The following is a 21038-nucleotide window of genomic DNA, read 5'->3' as shown; positions in this document are numbered from 1 at the left end:
GGTATCTGAAAGACCAGTGAGCCACTGACCCATGTCAAGACTGGATTTCAGGTCTGATCCACGGGGCCTCTGAAAGCATTATATATGGGGCTTATTGCACACAAAAGCCTAACCGGCTACATTTTTCTGCTTATTAAAGCATATTTAAAGGGTCATTATTGAAGTCATAGATTGAATTTACTCAATTTTATATAAGTCATTTAATAGACTACTTATAAAGTTTGATCTTTTATCACAATTTTTATGTTAAAACTAAACTTGAATGTTCTGAAATGTAAAATACACTGTTAAACCATGGCTAAAATACATGAACTATCTTTTTGTAATGAACTATAGTAGCATTTTGGGTTTTTTTTTTAAATCTATGTATCTTCTTTAAAAACCTAGTTTAGGTGGTTATTGTTATAGCATGGTCATCTGTTTCTATCTTGTCAAACTTCAGTGATTATTCAAATATTGATACTTTTTTGGTATCTAAGATTTTTTTCTAGGTTATGAAATATATCCAGAATGAAAGCTTATAAAATGTGTGTGTGTATATTAGCAAGATATTATTTAAATTTGTTTAGATAGAATCCGTCTACCTTATGAGAAACCCCGTGCTTAGGTCTGTGATATGAAAAGCGGGAAAAAAGGCTTTATTTTGTTCTGTATAATAGGAAATGGCCTGGTCTTTTAATGACTATCTAGTTGATTTCCTACATTTTATAGTATAACATTGTCTTTTATTTTAATGCAGGAGTTGATTCCTGAATTTTATTATCTCCCTGAGATGTTTGTCAACTTCAATAATTATAACCTTGGAGTGATGGATGATGGGACAGTAGTGTCTGACGTTGAACTTCCTCCTTGGGCCAAAACCTCCGAAGAATTTGTCCGCATAAACAGATTGGTAAGATAGTAATCAACTTCTCTGTCGTGAGCCTGTTCTCAAAGCACCTTTCACGTGTTATTGTATAATCATTAACCTTTGCTCTTTTGTGCAAAGCTCTACTTGATTGGGATTGCTGGGAATGACATAATGGTTCGCTAACCACCATGTGTATTTTATAAAATTCTATTGGGTTGAAAGGTATTATTGTTTCTTTTATTCTTTGAGTTTAGGTTACTTTACATATACGTAATAATTGAAATTTACAAACAAAAGTTATAAGTAAAACGACAATTCTGTGTTTGTTTTGTATAGATTTATTTTTTGCTGAGACAGTGACATAATTTTGTATTTGAAGTTACAAGGTCAATAACACACACTGTGGTAACAGAAGCAACATCTTCAAATTATGTCCTGTATCTATATTTGGAAAGAAATTTCCACATAGTATTTAGAATATGAAAACTTAAACGCTTAGTGTTCAGTGTGCTCTTATGAACAGCTCTTTAGTAAATTCTGTAGTATTGCCTTATATGGGTTCTGTATTCTGTGAGAATGTGTGATGACTTAATTTATAAAATGTCAAATATTATTTCTTAATATTTAAGAAAAAATATTAATAGTTTTCTAGGTGGCATTCCTCACTTCACATACCAACAATTATATCTTAGTTTTATCTTTCAGATTCTAATTATAATCCCATCATTATTGAATTTTGGTGTTTTTTATGTACTGGAAACAATGCAGGAGAGTGAGATGAAAATAAGGTTTGGAGTTGGGAATGATGTCCCAATTGTGAATCAATCACATTGTTGATGATGGGACCTAAGCCACTTTAACCTTTCTGAACCATAGTCTCCTCATCTGTAATTTTGCAATTCATGTAAAAGTGCAATTGTTTATGTGAAATATCTAGAATATTCTCTCGACACATTTGATGCTCATAAAAGAGTACCTAATATTATTGTATCATGCTCTTACAATACATGTAGAATTTTACTTTTATCCTGAGAACTTTTTAAGATTCTCACTGAGTTACTGTGACTAAAGCAAGAGCCCAAGACAGAGTTCAACTCTGAATGATACCAGAGAAGATGCCAGACTCTTAAATGTGGCAGCAGTCCATGGTTGTATGTTTTCCCAGGGACACACAGAAGTAAACAGAAGGTACACTTATGCTGAGATAATTTTTCTTTTAATGATTACCCACTGTAATTTATATACCTTAAATTTCATTTTAAAAGATATATAATTCACTGAGTTTAAGCGAATATATTCAGTTGTATATGTATCACTACAGCGCATTTCATGAATACTCATATCACTCAAAAGCTTCCTTTTGACACTTTGCAGCCAGCCTCTGCTTCGCGCACTAGCCTGGGCAGCTATTGGCGCTCTCTCTTTCTCTGTCTCTCTGTCTCTCTGTCTCTCTGTCTCGCTCTCTCTCTCTCTCTGTCTCTCTGTCTGTCTCTCTCTCTCTCTCTCTCTCTCTCTCGCTCTCTCTCTCGCTCTCTCTCTCTAGTTTTGCTTTCTAGAGATTTTGTATTACTGATATTATACAGCATATAGTCTTTTTGCACCTGGATTCTTTCACTTAGCATCTTTTAGATTCATCCAAATTCCTGCCTGTAGCAGTAGTTAGTTTCTTTATATTGCTACATAGCACTCCATTGTATAGATGTATAACCTTTCATTTATACATTTTTTACAAGTTAATGGACATTTGTAATTTTTCAGTTTAGAGCTATTATGAATATATGTTTATAAATCTTAGCATGAACTTTATTTTCTATTGGGTAGATTACTAGGAGTGGAATTCCTGGGTTATATGATAAGAATATGTTCGCTATATATACTCTTTCATTCCCACCAACAATGTTTGAAATTCTAGTTTTTCCACTTCTTTGCGGAGACTTGGCATTGCCAGTTTTACTTATATTAGCCATTCTAGTAGGTATCTCATTGTTATTTTATGTATACAACCCTAATGACTAATAATGTTGAACATTTTTCCACAGAATGACTTACTACTCATGTATATTCTTTGGCAAACTATCTTTCATAATTCTTGCCTATTTTTAAATTGGGTTTTTCTTTTTATTGTTGAATTATAAGAGATCTTTATATGTTCTCCATACTAGTCTTTTATCCAACATATATTCTGCATATATTTTTCTTTCTCTGTGTTTGTGTGGTACTGGGGATGGAACCCAGGGGCTTTTCTCCCTCCGGACTATACTCTCAGACCTACTTTATATTTTATTCAGAAACAGGGTCTCACTGAGTTGCTGAGAGCCTCACTAAGTAGCTGAGGCTGGCTTTGAATCTGTGTGATCCTCCTGTGTCAGCCTCCCAAGCACAGAAATTAAAAGCGTGTGCCACCATACCCGGCTTCGTTTTTTTATTTTTTATATTTATTTATTTATTTATTTATTTTTATTTATTTATTTATTTATTTATTTATTTATTTATTTATTTTTGTGGTGCTGGGGATGGAACCCAGAGGCTTTCTACCTCTGGGCTCTACTCCCAGACCTTTTTTGTATTTTATTTGGAAACAGGGTCTCACTAAGTTTCTGAAAGCCTCACTAAGTAGCTGAGGCTGGCTTTGAACCTGTGCGATCTTCCTGTCTCAGCCTCCCAAGCGCTGGAATTACAAGCGTGCGCCACCATGCCCGGTTGGCTTTGTTTTTTTAATGACACCTTTTAAATTACCACTTAAAAAATGTTTTAAGGGGCTGAAGGTATCGCTTAGTGGTAGAGTGCTAACCTTGCCTATGGGAGGCCTCAGTTTGATCCCTGGTATGGCAAAAAAAAAAGTTTTAAATATTAGATATAATACTACATATCCTGGGTTTTTTTTTTTTTTTTGTGGTACAGGGGTGGTACCCAGAGGCTTTCTACCTCCGGACTATACTCCTGGACCTATTTTTATATTTTTATTTGGAAACAGGGTCTCACTAAGTTGCTGAGAGCCTCACTCTGTAGCTGAGGCTGGCTTCAAACCTGTGCGATCCTCCTGTCTCAGCCTCCCAAGCACGGGGATTACAAGCATGTGCCACCACGCCCAGCTTACATATCCTCACTCTTGAGGATATATTTAAAGAACAAATAAAATTATGTACTAATTGCTTTATTATTTAAATCCTTTTTCTCAAATTAAATTTAAAATTTTAAGTCTCAGTCTGGGGAGAGTGCTCAGTGGTAGAACGCTAACTCAGCATGCCATGAAGCCATGGGTTTGATTCCCAGTTCCCCTACAAAATATATAAAATTTTAAGTCATGGGGTAACCAACTCTTTGTTAATAATTTCTATAATTCCTATTATTAAAACTACAAAGAGGTTTGCTAGTGTGTTTACTTCATTTTAAAGGAGATCTAAGAAGCAGAACGATTTGAAAGTTATAAAGTTTTTTTTAACCACTATTTTGACAGTGAAGAAAACTGACTTGTGTGGATTGGGGTGAGTCCTGTCCTGGTCATGCCTCCTATCTCTGCCCAGTGGCCTTCACCTTAGAAGAGCCCGGCCTTGGGGGAAGGGTTTTCTGAGTGCACCAAGCAAAAGAAGGTTGCAACTTACCAAATTATTTTCCAGTCTGATGGATGTTGGCTACCAGGCTTTAAACTCAGACATGACTATAAAATTATAACGGGATCTTACTGTTGTGAATGGCATATTTATTGTAACTCATTATTAAACTACTTACTAATTTTCTCGGTGATTTATACTCCTTTGAATTTTACAAATGTCTTTATACTTTAGACTCTGAATTAACTTCTATTTCTAAACAGATTTGAATAAAAATTAATTGCAAATCAAATACAGTGGTAGTTTGGAGTTGAATACTTCCATCCCTGATCACCGTAATCTGGAATTAGGAAATATTCTTGATTTTATGTATATATGTATCTTCAGGAAATAATTTAGTCATTCGAATTATGTACTGCACACCTGTGGTGAACTATGCCTTCCCACATTATAGTCCAGATTGTTGCATTTCATAATTTCCTGTTAACTTTCCATCAGTAGTGAAATTGTAAATACAGTATTTTATGTATCTGTTAGCATGTTATCACATAAGGGTTTTATCCCCCTCCTCGTTTTGGTTTCCCTCTTCAAGTCCAAAGATTTTATGCAATGATCGTAGCTCATGAAATGCATACTACTTTGATCTGTGACCTTTTTGTGGTGCTAATCGGGTTCCTGATATCATTATACCTTACTCATTAATCATATTTCCTGCAGCCCGTCAGCCAGCCAGACAGCACAAGTCCCTGTGTTCAGCCCTCTGTTGGCAGGTTTCTGCTTTTCCAGATTATTACAGACGATACTTTGGCTTCCCCTAGCCAGAGCCACATCAAGCTGTGTGTTACAATTAAAGTCAGATGGTCCTCAGGTTGAACAGGGATATAGTGTTGCAGCTGTCTCTCTTCCTGGAACAAACCAGCACTAAGAACAGATGATCTATTGGACAGCGAATAATAACAGATTGGACAGTACTCAGTTGGTAGAAGGGAAGCACAGAATTAATTAACTGACATACTTAATTTAAGCTAGTCAGCATGTCTTTTAAAAGTATGCAGTTGCCCAAATATGAATTCAACGTGAAAAGATATTTTTAGGATCACAAATTGATGGCTGGAGCAGTAGCATTCCATCATCTTTCTGTATTAGGAGACTATCTAATCTTACTGTCTTACTAAGAGTAAGACAGCCTAACCATTTTCATCCTCAGAGCTTTCTGTAAATAATGAAATTCTAAATGTAGGATTGGTAAATTGGCTAAGTGATGGGCTTAAATACTGAAGATAATATCTTACATATTTTAGAAGGAAAACTTACCTAAGTTTGATTAGGCTTCCAGGCCAGTAAATTATATTTTGTTGATTCTGAATAATTGAATTCAGGGTATAATCAAGACTGTTTAAATTATATTCCTGAGATTGGTCTGTGTTACTTGAACAAGGTAACACAAATACTTCTTTAGGAATATAAGTGAAAGGGGGCATGATGGTGGAAGGTTTGCAGCCAGCCTCAGCAACTTAGGGAGGTGCTCTGCAACTTAGACCCTGTTTCAAAATAAGAAGCAAAAATAGGACTGAGAGTGTAGCTTGGAGATAGAATACCCCAGGTTCAAATAAATAAAGTGAGAAAGACCTTTTTAATGTTCAATTAATATAGAAATATATGAGTTCAGAATGTTCATAAATTATATCATAATATCAGTGTTATGGATCTAAATTATATTGCCTCTTATAACCCTTAAGTTTTAAGTTGAATAAGAGGCAAGACATACTCTGAGCAGTAATGACAGTACTTTTTCTAAAAGTTGGCAAAGTGGAGCATTTTGTTTTAGTCAAAATCTATAATTTGTTCAAATTATAGTAATAGTAATTTATTCACTTAACATTTATTTATTTTGTACCTGTCTGTGGACCAGCCCTGTGAGTGAATAAGACAGATGATGTTGCTAATCTTTTTTATGTCACCTCCTTTTTGATAACTTGTTGAAATAGAGAGCTACTCAAGGCCTAGAGGTGGCATGAACCCAGCAAAGGATCCTGGTGATGAATGTCCTATTCAATTTATACCTTAATAGATCTTATATCTTTGAATCAATCAGTTCAATATTTTGCTTCATTTTTCTTTGCATAAAAAGTATGCAATTTTAAAGTGATAATAGCAGACACATATCCTTGATAAAAATGCATGGGGAAATGCTATTTAAAAATGTTTCTCTTTCCTCCCTCCCTCCCTTTCTGACTCCCTTTCCTGTGTGTGTGTTTGTGTGTGTGTGGGTACTGGGACATGCTATCTCTGAGCTACACCACCAGCCCTATTTTATTTTTTATTTTGTAATAGGGTCTCACAGGGTTTCCAAGGTTGGTCTTAAACCTGCAATCCTTCTGTCTCAGCCTCTCAAGTACTGGGATTACAAATGTGCCACCATGCTTGGCTAGGCAACATTTTTTTCCTATATTTTAGACTTAAAATGCCAGAAGCTAACATGCTTTTTTCATGTCTGCTGCTTTTCTAGTTGCCTTTTTATTTCCCACACTGATAATGACATGGCCAAGAATTTAAGCAGTCATGGTGGCTGCAATTGGTAATAGTAATTTTCAACCGTGGCCTGCGCTCTTTCTGGCCCACCCGCTCCTAGTGCAGCAGTCAGATCTAAATCCCCCGGAATGTGGGCAGGTGTGTATGAAGTCTGTAAAAAATCTAAAATTACTATTGTTTTGTTTGATCTTGGTTCTGATATGTAATTTGCTGCACAATGTTTAGTTTAAAAGGGGGGTATACCTAACTGCATGGGGGGGGTAGATGTGATATGTTGGTAGATATTTATTTTCTCCAAAATTTACTTCTAAATTCAATCCAACTATCAGTGGGTTTGTTTTGTTTTGGGGAAACATGACAAACTGATTCTAAAGTGCAAAGGACCAGTAGAGCCCAAATCCCCTTGAAGAACAAGAGCAGATTGCAGGCCGGGCGTGGTGGCGCACGCTTGTAATCCCCGCGCTTGGGAGGCGGAGACAGGAGGATCGCGCAGGTTCGAAGACAGCCGTGCTGGCGTAAGAGACCCTGTTTCAAAAATATAAAATAGGTCTGGGAGTGTAGCCCGGAGGAAGAAGGGCTTCCAGGAACCCCAGTACCACCAAAAAAAAAAAAAAAAAAAAAAAGAGCAGATTGCACAGCGACTCGCTTTACCAGGTCTGGAGGACTATCATGAAGTTACAGCCATTAGGGGCAGTTGGAGGAAGAGGCTGTGAGAAGTGAACCAGGAATCTAGAAATAGACCAGGACACATGAAGGAGCTCCATTTGTCCTAGAGTGGGGCTTGCCGATCTGTGGAGAAAGTCTGAAACGAACGGTTACGACTTCCTAGGCATGTATAACAGAGTACCACCAATACAGTGGAAGCAACAAAAATATGTCATCTGACAGTTCTGGAGGCCGGGCCCGAAATCAAGGTTCAGCAGGGTTGCTTCCTGCTGGAGGCTAGGAGGGAAGGATCTCTTGCAGAATCCCCGCTGGCTTGCCCTTGGGTGTCCTCCTCGCGTCTTACACCAGCCTCCTCTGTGCGTGTCAGTCTCTGCCCAAATTCCCCCTCTTTATAAAGACACCAGGCATCATAGAGTAGAAGCTCGCATTACTACATCACTATCGTAACTACACTCCTGTTTTTAAATGAGGGCAGCTTCTGAGATAGTGTGAGGTTAAGACTTTATCATTAATTGGGGGGGGGGTACAATTCAACCATAACAGATGTGTGAAGGAAAATGAAATCGGAACCGAACTTTAAATATGACACACACAAATAAAAGCATGCTAAAGCTTGAAATATAAGTCAAAACTATGACCTTTTAGAAGGCAATGTAGGGAAACTGCTTTGTGATCTTGAAGCAGGGAATGGTTTTTCAAACAAGAAACAAAAGTAAGGTACTTTATATTCCCTTAATTGCTTCTGAGGTGTTAAACCACTATTGCATTCTTGGAGTTTATTGCACTCGGATGGTGTAATTCTCTTCATATGTACTTCATAGCCAGGTGTGGTGGCACACGCTTGTAATCCCCGCACTTGGGAGGCTGAGACAGGAGGATCACACAGGTTCGAAGCCAACCTCAGATACTTATTGAGGCTCTCAGCAACTTAGTGAGACCCTGTTTCCAAATAAAGTATAAAATAGGTCTGGAAGTATAGCCTGGAGGTAGAAAAGCCCCTGGGTTCCACCCCCAGTACCACAAAAAACAAACAAACAAGCATATGTACTTCGGATCTTGTACTTGCTATTTTGTTGAGCAATTGCTACTTTTGAGGATATTTATGTCTATAGTTGTGAGTAAATTTGATAGGTAGTTTTCTTGTGTTTTGTCTGACTTTATTATTAAGGTTATCCTGGTACCAGACAATGAGATACAGCTATGTACCCATGTTAGTTAAGGGTTTTCATTCTCCTTACTCAGTGGACCTTCTATGTTTGTGTGTGTGTGTGTGTGTGTGTGTGTGCGCGCGCGCGCGCGCGTGTGTGTGTGTGTGTGTACATAGAATCCTGATTTCCACTGTAAACTGTGTATTTTACAGCCATATTTTTAAAAGTGTGGTACACAAAAATAACTAAAGTGTGGAACACAGAAAATACAATATGCATCAGAATTCCCTGAGGTACAGTTTAAAAACTGAAGTGCACTTATTCACGTTGAGAACTATTTTGTATTATCCTAGCAATGCAGGGTCGACTGAGGAAAGAGGGGATGAACCCTATCCTAAGTTCAAAACAGTGAGGAAAAGACAGACTTTATAATAAATAGTATTGTTTAGACATATTTAAAAATGACCTTAGATCTGTTTTTCATACTAGCAGCAAGGTATCAGATTTTATGTGAAAAAGTGTAACAAATGCTAGAAGAAAGTATTAGTGAAAATTTTAAAATTTTTTGGATAGGAAAAACTTTCTCAACTGTGACTCATAATAATTAAAGAAAGGACTGATTAATTACATAAAACTAAATAACTTTCATTTAACAAAATATAGCAGGACCAGAGCCAAAAGACAAATGATAGTTGGGCATGGTGGTACATGCCTCTAATCCCAGTACTTGGGAAGCTGAGACAGGAGAATTGCAAATTGAAGGCCAACCTCAGCAACTTAGGGAGACCCTGTTTCAAAATTAAAAATGAAATAGTGTTGGAGGTATAGCTCAGAGGCAAAATGTCCCTGGATTCAATCCTTAATACCACCCCCCAAAAAGGACAAATGATAAGCTGAATAATTTTTTTTTTAAATTTAGCCTGCATGGTGAAGTATGCTTGTAGTCCCAGGACTTGAAAGGCTGAGATAGAATCTCAGGTTCTCAGCCAGCCTCGGCAATTTAGCAAGACATTCAGCAACCTAGTGGGACCTTGTTTCAAAATAAAAGGGCTGAGGTGACTCTCAGAGGTAGAAAGCCCCTGGGTTTAACCCTCAATACAAAAAAAAAAAAGGGGGGGGGATTTTAAAACATAGGAAAATAGCTATGTTACCTCATTTATGAAGAACAGATAAAAATTGTAGAGATTAAACCCAACTATCTAATAGAAATAAAGGGCAACAGGAGATAGGAAAAAATCAGTGTTCCTTCAATATAGAAAAAAAAAAAACCAATCTCACTCATAGAGAAAGAAATATATACTAAAATCCCTTCTTTCCTTTCAGATTGTTCAAATTCTAAACATTTGCCAAAATACTCTTTTGATGAGACTGTGGGAAGAAAGACGTTTTCCTACATTGCTGATGAGAATGCAAAATGGCACATTCCCAGTGAAGGGAAACTTTTGGCAGTATCTAGAAAATTACCTTTCTGCCTTTGTGTGACCCAGGGTCTAAGTATCTTTCTCAAAGATACACTGGCCAGGGCACAAAATGCATGTTCACATGTGGACTCTCTTTCTTTATAGTTCTGACTTGGAAACCATTAAAGGTTTTAATGTAATTTGCAAATAGAATAAAAGAGGGACAGAATTTCTAAAGAGTGAAGAAACATTTAAATGAATGCCCGGTATTAAGTTGGTGGCATAACTACACAGAAAACAACTACTTCCAAGTTAACTCTATTTTTTAAGTTTATTAATTATTAATATTTATTTGCATGTATGGTACTTAGGATTGAATCTGGGGGCATTCTACCTCTGAGCTACACTCTCAGCCCTTTTTTTAAAAAAAAAAATTTGAAACAGGGTGTCACTGAGTTCCTGGGGGCCTTGCTAAGTTGCTGAGGCTTGCTGCGAACCTATGATTCTCCAGTCCCAGCCTCCCAAGCAGTAGGGTCACAGGCGTGCGCCACCAGGTCCACCTTTCCAGTAGCGTTAAAACGTAGAATTTTGACTGTCTAGTCTTAGTTGGACGTGCTGTACAAACAAAAAAATCAGAAGAAATCTTAAAACTTTTGTTTTATTGGTCTTATATTTTAGGTAATATTGACGTAGTTGTTTAGGAACTATTAGGTATATTTTAGATTAATAAGTAATTATGTTAATGCTGTCAAGCCCAAGGTTTTTAGTGTAAGAGATATAAGTGTAAGGTCAGTAAAAACAGGAAGAGCACAGAACAGTCTGACAGGGCAGCTTTTTAACACCTAAAATCAATTTTTTTCTTTGTACCAATTTGTTGATTAATATTTCAGTTATTATTTTTCAGCAAACAAACTTGCTAGTGAATATATATATCATGAGGAATTTAACTATTAAGGAAACCAGGATATTTCTTTCTTTCTGACAACTAGTTTCTCTCTCAGTCAAAACTGTGTGGGAATCCAAATATAAGCAAAAAATCACTTTTATGGTATACCCCTATTCCTTAATTAGTAATAAAAGGGAAAGCTGGACAGTCTTAACTCATGGAGCAGTGTTTTATGCAGTGCCTGCACCCTTTCAGGTTCTGGGGATACAGAGGCTACTAAAACAGACAAGTCTCTGCCTTTGTGAAGTGACGTGGGAATTCCAAAGAATTTTCTTTAAAGCACAGTGTCACTATGTTGCCTGCACTGGCCCTGAGTTCCCGGGCTCCAGTGACCCTCCTGCCTTAGCCTCCAGAGGAGCCGAGACTGCAGGCACCCACTTCTACACTATAATTTCCAAAGGGTTTTAATGGCCTTGTAGCCAGAAGCCTCTTTTTCCAGTACAGAGACAGAATGCCTGTCACATCAGAATCTTTATATTTATATGGCGGGGTACCCTATTTTCTCTGTCTATTGAGGATATATGGAACACTTCTTGTTCAGAGCACAGAAAGTTCTTTAAAGATTAGAAGTAAAAAAGGAAGGAAGGAAGGAAGGAGAGGAAGGGTGTGAGGATAGTTTTCATAATGCAGAGAAAGAGGGCTAGAAAATCCCCCAGTTTTCATTTGTAATCTTCGTGTGAATTATCACAGGCATGTGTTGCCAGTTCCAGCTGGAAGCCCTCATTTTTGCCAGGAGCTGGTGCTGATTGCTGGCGAGGAGCAGGGAGACTGGCAGGGTCCCGTTGTGAGATGGAGGTTGAAGGCTCAGAGGGACCTTGCTCTTACCTGGCGCCACGGCTTCCCGCGGCAGTACAGGGGGCTGGCGAGGCTGCTGCAGGCCCTCCCTGCCTTTGGCCCTGGCCCTGGGCCCTGTCACCTGCAGCAGCAGTGTAGGGGTATCTGAAAACAGCCCCCCTGTGGTGGGTTTTCTTCAGCAGTGCTTTCTGTAGGTGCTTTCCTGCAGCTCTGCACAGGTTACCCATAAATGACTGCTTGCTTTGGTATTTATGTCTGTTTGGTTTGCCGGTAACTGGTGTCTATCCAACAGATTTTTTTCTAGCAAAGAATTTTGTGTATGTTGGCAAGTTTTCTTAAGTGTGTAACCAGAGAATGACCCTTTTCCAAAAAAAAATAAAAGAAGATTGCCACATGCTTTTGTAGCATGGCTTTTTCTTTTTTAAATGGTGTGACTATCTCCGTGTTTTAGAATTATCATTAGAAAATGAAGACACCGTAGGATGGATATCAGAGTACTTGCAATGCTAGAAAACAGTGAGTAGTTGTGTAGATATTATATGAATAGGAAAAGGTAGGCCATTTTTATTTCCATTAAGTATTAAGTATTTCTATACTAGATAAATAATCTGATGCTTATTATAAGCAAAGGTAAATTGCCATGATTATAGTACCTGACTTTTTTTTTTTTTTCAGGTCTGGGGATGGAACCCAGAGGCATTTGACCTCCGAGTACACCCCCTGCCCTATTTTTTTATTCTTTGCTTTTTGAAACAGGGTCTCACTAAATTGCGGAGGGCCTCGCTAAGTAGCTGAGGCTGTCTGCGAACCGCGATCCTCCAGTCTCAGCCTCCCGAATGCTGGGATTACAAGCGTGCGCCACCACGCCTGGCTAGCACCTGACTTTTTTAATGGAAATGTATATCTCAATTGTTTCTGAAGCATTTAAATTTCTGTATCATATCATTTCTTGAATTTGTTTCTTCTCTTTCTCATCTCATTTTGTCATTGTTCTTTCATTTTATATATTTTTGTTTTTGTTTCTATATCTATGCTCTACTAAAATACTTTTCCAACATTAACCTTAGGTATACTTTTAAGTAAAATATTTTTCTTTATTTGAGAATAACTTCAAATTTACAATAATTTACAAATATAGATGTATCACAGAATACTCATACTCTTCCCAGATTCACTGTTAACATGTTGCCCCCCTTCTTAACAGGTGAGTTTTATTCTTCCACTTCTCCTTCCTCATCTTTCTCATTTACTTCTTTGTCTCTCCCTGTATGTATCCGTGAACGTGCGTGTACACATTTCACACACACAGTGTCTTTACTAAATCCTTCCAGGGTAAGTTACATATTTCATGGTCTTTTTTTCTTTTACTTTTTTCTTTTTTTTTTTGGTAGTACCTGGGGTTCCTGGAAACCCTTCTACATCCAGGCTACACTCCCAGACCTATTTTATATTTTTTTATTTGGAAAAAAGGTCTCTTAAGCCAGTGAGGCTGGCTTCGGACCTGTGTGATCCTCCTGTCTCTGCCTCCCAACCGCGGGGATTACAAGCGTGCGCCACCACGCCCAGCTATTTCATGGTCTTTTACCTCTAACTATTTCGATATGAATCTCCTAAGAATGGTGATAATTTTTTAAGTAACTATAGTTTAGTTATCCATTTCATAAATTTACATTGTTGCAATAACTTTTATCTAATCTACTTTTATCAGTTTTGTTCATTGAGCAAATGCCTTTTTTTTTTTTTTTGGTGGTGGTGGTACTGGGGTTCCTGGAAACCCTTCTACCTCTGGGCTACACTCCCAGACACCTATTTTTTAATATTTTTATTTGGAAGCAGGGTCTCCTAAGGCAGTGAGGCTGGCTTTGAACCTGTGCGATCCTCCTGTCTCTGCCTCCCAAGCGCGGGGATTACAAGTGTTTGCCACCACGCCCAGCCAAATAATGCCTTTTTATAGAATTTTTACCCTACAGTGCCAGATCTAGTGTAGGGATAAGTTATCGCTTTTAGTTGACTTTCAAATTCTTAGGAGTTACTTCCCTTACAGCCCTACTTATATCAGTTTCCTGGGGCTTCCACACACAGTCCCACAGAGTGGGTGGCTTAAACAATAGGAATGTATAGTCCCACAGTTCTGAAGGCTAGAAGTCTGAGGTCAGGGTGTCTACAGAGCATGCTCCCTGTGGGTGTGACAGGGAAAGATCTGGTCCTGACTTTTGGTGGGTCCTGTGACTCATCTTCTGATGGCATTCTCCCTGTGTCCATGTCTGTCTCTGTGTCACCGTTTTATAAAGACATCAGTTATGTTAGATTGGGGGTCATTTTAACCTGCTGCCTCTGTAAGTAATCTGTCTCCAGTAAGGTCACATTCTGAGGTTCTTGGGGTTAGGACTCCCACTTGTGGAGTTGTGTTGGAATGAGTACAACTTGACCCTCATTTTCTACCTGTCTTGCCCCAGATAGTCTCTTAAGCTGTCTTTTTATGGTAGCTTCATGTTTTTCTTTCTTCTTCTCTTTCCCTTTCTTTCCTTTCTTTTCCTTTTTCTCACCTTCTTTATTCCACTCAGCTATTTCCCAATTCCTCATGTTTATTTACTTTCATTAACCCATATTAGAGTTGTTCTGTAATCAAAGAATAGCATATAATCAGTTCTGATTCAGTCTCTTCTTAAAATAACATCATGTGTGATCCAGATAGTTTTTGAAGAAATTTATCTGCATCTCAACAGCAGAACACTTGTGTATGTTTCTGGATCATCCTCAGAAAATTCTACTTGGCACCATAGTAAACCATCTAAAATAAGTATTCTTCTTTAAGGTATATCATGATACTGATAAATTAGATATTCCCTGAGTTGGAGACCTCACAAATACTGCTTTAAAACTTGAGTGGTTAGCCAGAAGTGGTAGCACACGCTTGTAATCCCAGCACTTGGGAGGGTGAGACAGGAGGATCGCACAGGTTCGAAGCCAGCCTCAGCTACTTAGTGAGACCCTGTTTCCAAATAAATTATAAAAATAGGTCTGGGAGTATAGCCCAGAGGTTCCATCCTTAGAACCACAAAAACAAACAAACGAGTGGGTACTTCTCTGCGTGACCACGATATATGGAAGGTCCTTCACAATGGACTTGCTTGCTCCCCCATCTGCATCCCATGCAAAACATAGTCCAGTCCCAGTGAACAACTTACACTTCTCTACAAGTGCTACATACTCTCACTTTGTAAAGCCACTTTCTGTGACTGTTGTCCCCAGCATGTGCACGCATGCTTCTTTGTGCCCTCCCCTCTTTCACTTGGCCAACTTTGCTGAGTCTTCGGGATTCCCTCGGGAAGGCTGTGAGTATTCCTTTCCCGCCGTAGACACACCAGCCTGCCGTCTGCCCTTCCCAGGGGCTCCTTTAGCACTACTTACGTACTGCTAGCATTTTAGTGTTCTTTCTACCTGTCTCTTTCTCTTTTTTTGTTTGTTTTTCCAAACCTGCTATAACATCTGGCCCATATGAGTTAATGTCACTTTTGCTAAAAGAATGAACAGTGCCTGAGTCTTCAAGGAATTCAAAAGGAAAGCAAACTGCATGAGGACCAGAGTCAGACTCTGGCTTCTGTTTGAGAGCCACCCTGCTCAGTTGGTGGTGTCTGCCAGCGACACGCCATGAGCATGAACATGGGAGTTTCTGCCACAGCCAGAGGAGAGGAGAATGTAGCCTGTGGTGTCCCTGGGTGCCACACCTCAGTCTGACTCCATTGGCGTGAAAGATTGTGTCTTCTCCAGTAGTGAAGCTGGTGACAAGTAGTGCGTGAAGAACAGTGTAGGACTGCAGTGAAATGCAGGTCACTTGTTACTTTCTGGCTACGTAGATGATTGATGCAGAAAAGACACAAATAACAATTAGAAAGTCTGTTATAAAGAAAGGGAAAATCTGGGTGTGATGGCACACACCTATAATCCCAGTACTTTGAGAGGCCGAGAGAGGAGAATCACAGGTTTGTAACCAGCCTCAGCAACTTACCGAGGCTCTCTGCAACTTATTGAAAACCTGATTCAAAGTAAAATAAAATAAATAAAGTAGGATTGGAGGTGTAGCTCAGAGGCTGAATGCCCTTGGGTTCAATCCCCAGTACCATATAAAAGGAATTTACTATGTTAAGTAGCAAGAATTCTGCAGCTATATTTTCTTTGCAGTTTAAAGTGCTATATTGCCGGGCATGGTGGCACATGCTTATAATCCTGGTACTTGGGAGGCTGAGGCAGGAGGATCACACAGGTTCGAAGCCAACCTCAGCAGCACCATACACAAAAAAAGATAAATAAAAAAGTGCTATATTTTAATTTCTTAGGATATGTTTATATTTGGTAGTATATGTTGGAGTTTTCAAAAATATTACTGAAAAATTACCCTAAATGATTAGGTGTAAGAGTCCTACCATCTTCAATGCTTCTGAATTAATATTTCCCTCTAATACTTAGGAAATATATTTTAATTATTTAAAAGTACAAAAGAAGCCGGGCATGGTGGCGCACGCTTGTAATTCCAGTGCTTAGGAGGCTGAGACAGGAGGATCACATAGGTTCAGAGCCAATCTCAGCTACTTAGTGAGGCTGTCAGCAACTTAGTGAGATCCTGTTTTCAAAATAAAGTATAAAAATGGGTCTGGGAGTATAGCCCAGAGGTTAAAAAAAAAACCACCTGGGTTTCACCCCCAGTACCCACCCCACAAAATGTACAAAAGAACCAAGTGTGGTGATACACACCTGTAATCTTGTAACCACAGTACTTGGGAAGCTGATAAAGGAGAATTGCAGGTTCCACACCAGCCTCAGACTTTTTTTTTAAACAGGGGCTCACTAAGTTGCCTAGGCTGGCCTTTAACTTGGCGATCTTTCTGCCATAGCCTCTCAAGACTGAGAATATAGGCGTCTACCTCTATTGCTGACTTGTACTACATACTTAATACTCCTTATTACTCTTAACATTTATTGTAATTACTCGCTCTTAGCCTTGTTCTCTCTAGCACACACCCTAGTTACTTATAAATGGTTGCTTCCATTATTTTAAGGTTTCAGTGAATATTCATTGATAGACATATAACTCTTAACTCAGATAACATTAGTAGTATATTAATGAATTTGATCATGTAATTAACACTTTCATATTGACTCAATAATTTTTTAAAAATTGTTTCATAAACTCAGGATGTTTGGAGATTAGTCCCAGATCTTCAGTATTAGCTGACTTTTGACCCCTTGACATAACCCCTTGGCAGTAAACAGATAATGGATACTGAATAAGGTAATAAGTTTTAAGCATTATGACAGATTTGGAATTTGCATAATACTAAATGATCACATGGCCACTAAGGCAGGGGGATTGTTATGTAAAAAAAGATTAAATCTTCCCTACTCTGGTAACATAAAATAATGATTAGTAATGCTTTTTCCATATGGGAATGCATTCAGTAGAGAAAATTAATAGGTGAGTCCTATTGCTGAGTTTCTCACAAGGACATCTGAAGTTATTTATTACTCCTGTGAAAATGTGTTCAGCCTACTCCTTATGTAAAAGTGTCTGCAATTCATGAAATAAATGCTCATAATATAACACTGGTTGATAGAGTCTGCATTGCAACTCCAAAGAAATTAGTGGTTATAGAAAACTTGAGATCGAAGTGTCATAAAAAATACATTATGAATTCAGGGTTGGGAGTTATAGTTGTGGGGGAGACAGATTTTATTATAATGTATGACTTGCAAGTCAAGAAAAGCATTAAAAATTTTTTCAGCACATTTCTTTCGTCACTTCTAAAAATCTAGTGTGTCATTCAGTAACTATTTAATGGTACCTACTATTTGCCAAATACTATGCTCAATTCTGAGAAGATACAAAGAAGAATATGTAGGATCTCTAACCTGTAGGAGTTTACCATCTAACAACAGAGATAATCACCACGCTATATGATAAATTGGAGCATAGATGACAGCAACTAATTTCATACATGGAATGAAGATATATGAGACATTTGAGCTAGGTATTGAAGGAGAATATGATTCCGCTGTAGAATGAATTACATTCCCCTCAAATTTTTATATAAAAGCCCTAACTCCCAATGAGATGATATTTGGAGATGGGACTTTGGGGAGGTAATTAGGTTTAGAAGAAAGCCTGAGGGTAGGGCCCTCAAGATGGGATTAGTTCCTTTATAAGAAGAGATACTAGAGAGCTTGTTTTCATGTGCATATGCTTTTGTGCTCTTTCCCTCCCCCACCAAAATGAGGGCATCAGGAGAATGCCATTATACAAACCAGCAAGAGAGCCCACACCAAAAACCAACATCCTGGCACCTTGATCTCAGACACCAGCCTCCAGAACTATGAGGAAACACACTTCTGTTGTCTAAGCTACCTAATTTATATTGTTATGGCAGCTCCAGCTAAGATTCCGTCCTAAGACGGACATTTTAGACAAAAGGAACGAAGCTCTGTCGGGTAATGGTGAATGTTTCAGTGTAGCAGCAATGAATAATGAAGTGGTGGAGGAGTAAGACTAGAAAGATTGGAAAGAATATTTTAAAGTTTAACCTATCCGCAATAGAAAAATAGAAATATTTTTGGAAAAAAAATCTTATTTCAGGATTCTTATGTTAGTTAAAACGACAGTGTGTTGGAGGGAGAAGAGACTGAAGATAAGAAAACCAGTTAGGAGGGTATGAACTGAAATAAAAATTCTGAGAGCCTGACTTAAGATCTGGCAATCGAGAAAGAAATAAAGTTAGAAGGTAAAAGAGAGACCATTGTCTTCAGATTCTAGGACATTACCTAACATGTGGTAATGTGTTCTCAGACAATAGTATTGACTGATTATATCTTAAAGAATTCCCTAGGATTCAATCTATCATTGTGCAGAGAAGCCAGTGCAGTTAGAAATCACATGTATACTACTCACTGACCCAGCTCCGATCACGGTACGTGACATAGTGTCTGGCCCATAGTAGGAACCCAGTAGCTTCTTGTTAAATTGTATATGTTCTTCAGTCATCATTCCGTGTCACCCTAAGAATACATTTCAAATTTGAGGGTAATTGACCATTTAGGGCTCTCATGGAATCATATTGCCTTTTTAGACTATGCACATATATCCTGTTTCTCCAAATATAACTATTTTTATCATTAGTTTTAAGGTTTATAGCTTTCATTCAGATCAAAAAGTAATGGTTAAATGGAACTAAAAGGCTTCCTTCTGAAGTAAAAATCTGAGCTGATAGGATATTGCTGTGGTTTGAGTTTAGAATGTCCCCCAAAGAGCTCATATGTTGAAACCATGGTCATGCTGGGCATGGTGGTGCATGCTTATAATCCCAGTACTTGGGAGACTGAGTCAAGAGGTTTGCAAGTTTGAGGTCGGCCTCAGCAACTTTGTGAGACCCTATTTCAAAATAAAAAATAAAGAACTAAAGGTATAGTTTGGAGATAGAATGTACCTGGGCTCAATCTCCAATATGGGAGAGTGAGAGTGAAAGTGAGCTCAAGAGCGAAGAAAACAAAGAAGAAAGAAAGGAAACGGAGGGGCAGATGGAGGGAGGGAGGAGGAAGAAGGGAAGAATGGTCCCTCACACGGGAAGGTTTGGAGGTGGGTCACTGGAGGCATGACCCTGGTCCCCTCCTCTGGCTCTCTCTACTTCTGGCCACAATGAGTTGTGCAGTTTTCCCTCCACTACAGTGTTTCTGTTTTGGAGCCAGCCAACCATGGACAGAGCCTCGAAAACTTTTTGCCCAAATATACCCTTCCTCCTCTAAGTTGTTCCTTTCAGCTACTTTGGCGCCAGTGATGGAAAAGCTAACCAACATGGCCGTCCAAAGACTTAGGGCTAATCTCATCAATGTCGTGAGAAGAGCCAGGTTCCTTCTTTCTCTTGCATGTTACCCAGGGCCAGCTTTGTTTGCAGTCACAGTCACATTCTCCATTCTCGTAAAGAGGCGAGTAAGTGCGGACACGCAGCTTCCTTTTGTAGTGAGTGTGACTAGGAAGTTGGGAGCATGATTTCTGCTCACATCCTGACTTCCAAAACTTAGTCATATGGTGGCTCCTGGCTGCATGTGAATTCATAATGGGTAGGATCCACCTGGGCTGGTTGCCTAGCACCGCAAGGGAGGATGGGTCTATCGCTCAAGGGAAGATGGAGGAAACAGACAGTGGGGACAGCTAATAGTTTATGCAACAATAACAAATGATGAAATTGGTATTACAGAATATGGCAGGGGAAAAATGTCTGGTGTTGACTTGTGCGGTTCCAGGAGAATTTACCTAGCCTTGTTGCTGCCACCTTATTTTATCTGAATTGCCTTTGTTATCCTTTGCTTTCCTTTCCTGGTACCATCTGAGAAAGATTTAGGTATTGTTACATGGAAGAAATGATCACCTAGTGACAGAAAGAGAAAAGAATATATAGAGAATGAACTTGAGCTCCTCAAAGAAGGAATTTTTGTCTGTTTTATATCCTGGTGCCAATGAAACAAGAACTATTTGTGGAAGAAAGGAAAGGCCAAGGGTTCTAGAAAAAGACCAGCAAATAAGGGGTAAGGAAGCTTTATTCAGAATTAGCTAGATGGTCATTACTAAAATGAGATTACTGTAGACTTTTGGCAGATACCAGAGAGTAGCAAAGGTGGGCCAGAGAGGAATGAATGTTCTGTGGGACGTGGCAGAAATAAAGTTTGGGGAGCAAGACAGATGTTTTAGGAAGAAAAATGTACAATTCTCAGTTCTCAGAAAGTTGCCAAAAGTTTGAGTCAGTCCCGGGAAAACATTCTGTGGTTTAGATTTATCAAAAAAAAAAAAAAATGGATGACTTAGGAAAGTTCAGGAAAAGTATATTCTGGTACTGTGCTTATCAAGAAATTGGGCAGCTTAGGTCGAAGGCCTTTTTAATTTTTATAGAGGAGCCACAGAAACATCTCAACTATTGTAGAAGTAAGCTTTCTGTATTTAGTTGTGTGATAATCAAATGAATTACTCTATTTTTTTGGGGGGATGGTGGTACTGGGGATGGAACCCTTCTACTTCCGGGTTACACTCCTAGACCTATTTTATATTTTTTATTCAGAAACAGGGTCTCTTAAGCCAGCAAGTCTGGCTTCAAACCTGTGCAATCCTCC

General features: G+C 38.6%; 1 protein-coding gene across 3 annotated transcripts in view; it reads left to right on the top strand.

The window, feature by feature from the left end:
* The window catches only part of LRBA (LPS responsive beige-like anchor protein), a gene marked incomplete at both ends in the record, with an annotated part of 652640 nt that overhangs the window by 507661 nt on the left and 123941 nt on the right, over positions 1–21038 (top strand). For all 3 annotated transcript variants that reach the window (XM_080697476.1, XM_080697475.1, XM_080697477.1), the window contains one exon: positions 740–892. In XM_080697476.1, the coding sequence (XP_080553602.1) occupies positions 740–892 (153 nt within the window). The remainder of the gene's footprint in view (positions 1–739; positions 893–21038) is intronic.

The sequence above is a fragment of the Muscardinus avellanarius genome (assembly GCF_963383645.1).
Source record: "Muscardinus avellanarius genome assembly, chromosome: 6".
Taxonomy (NCBI): Eukaryota; Metazoa; Chordata; class Mammalia; order Rodentia; family Gliridae; genus Muscardinus; species Muscardinus avellanarius.
This window is presented reverse-complemented; position numbering and strand designations above follow the sequence as displayed.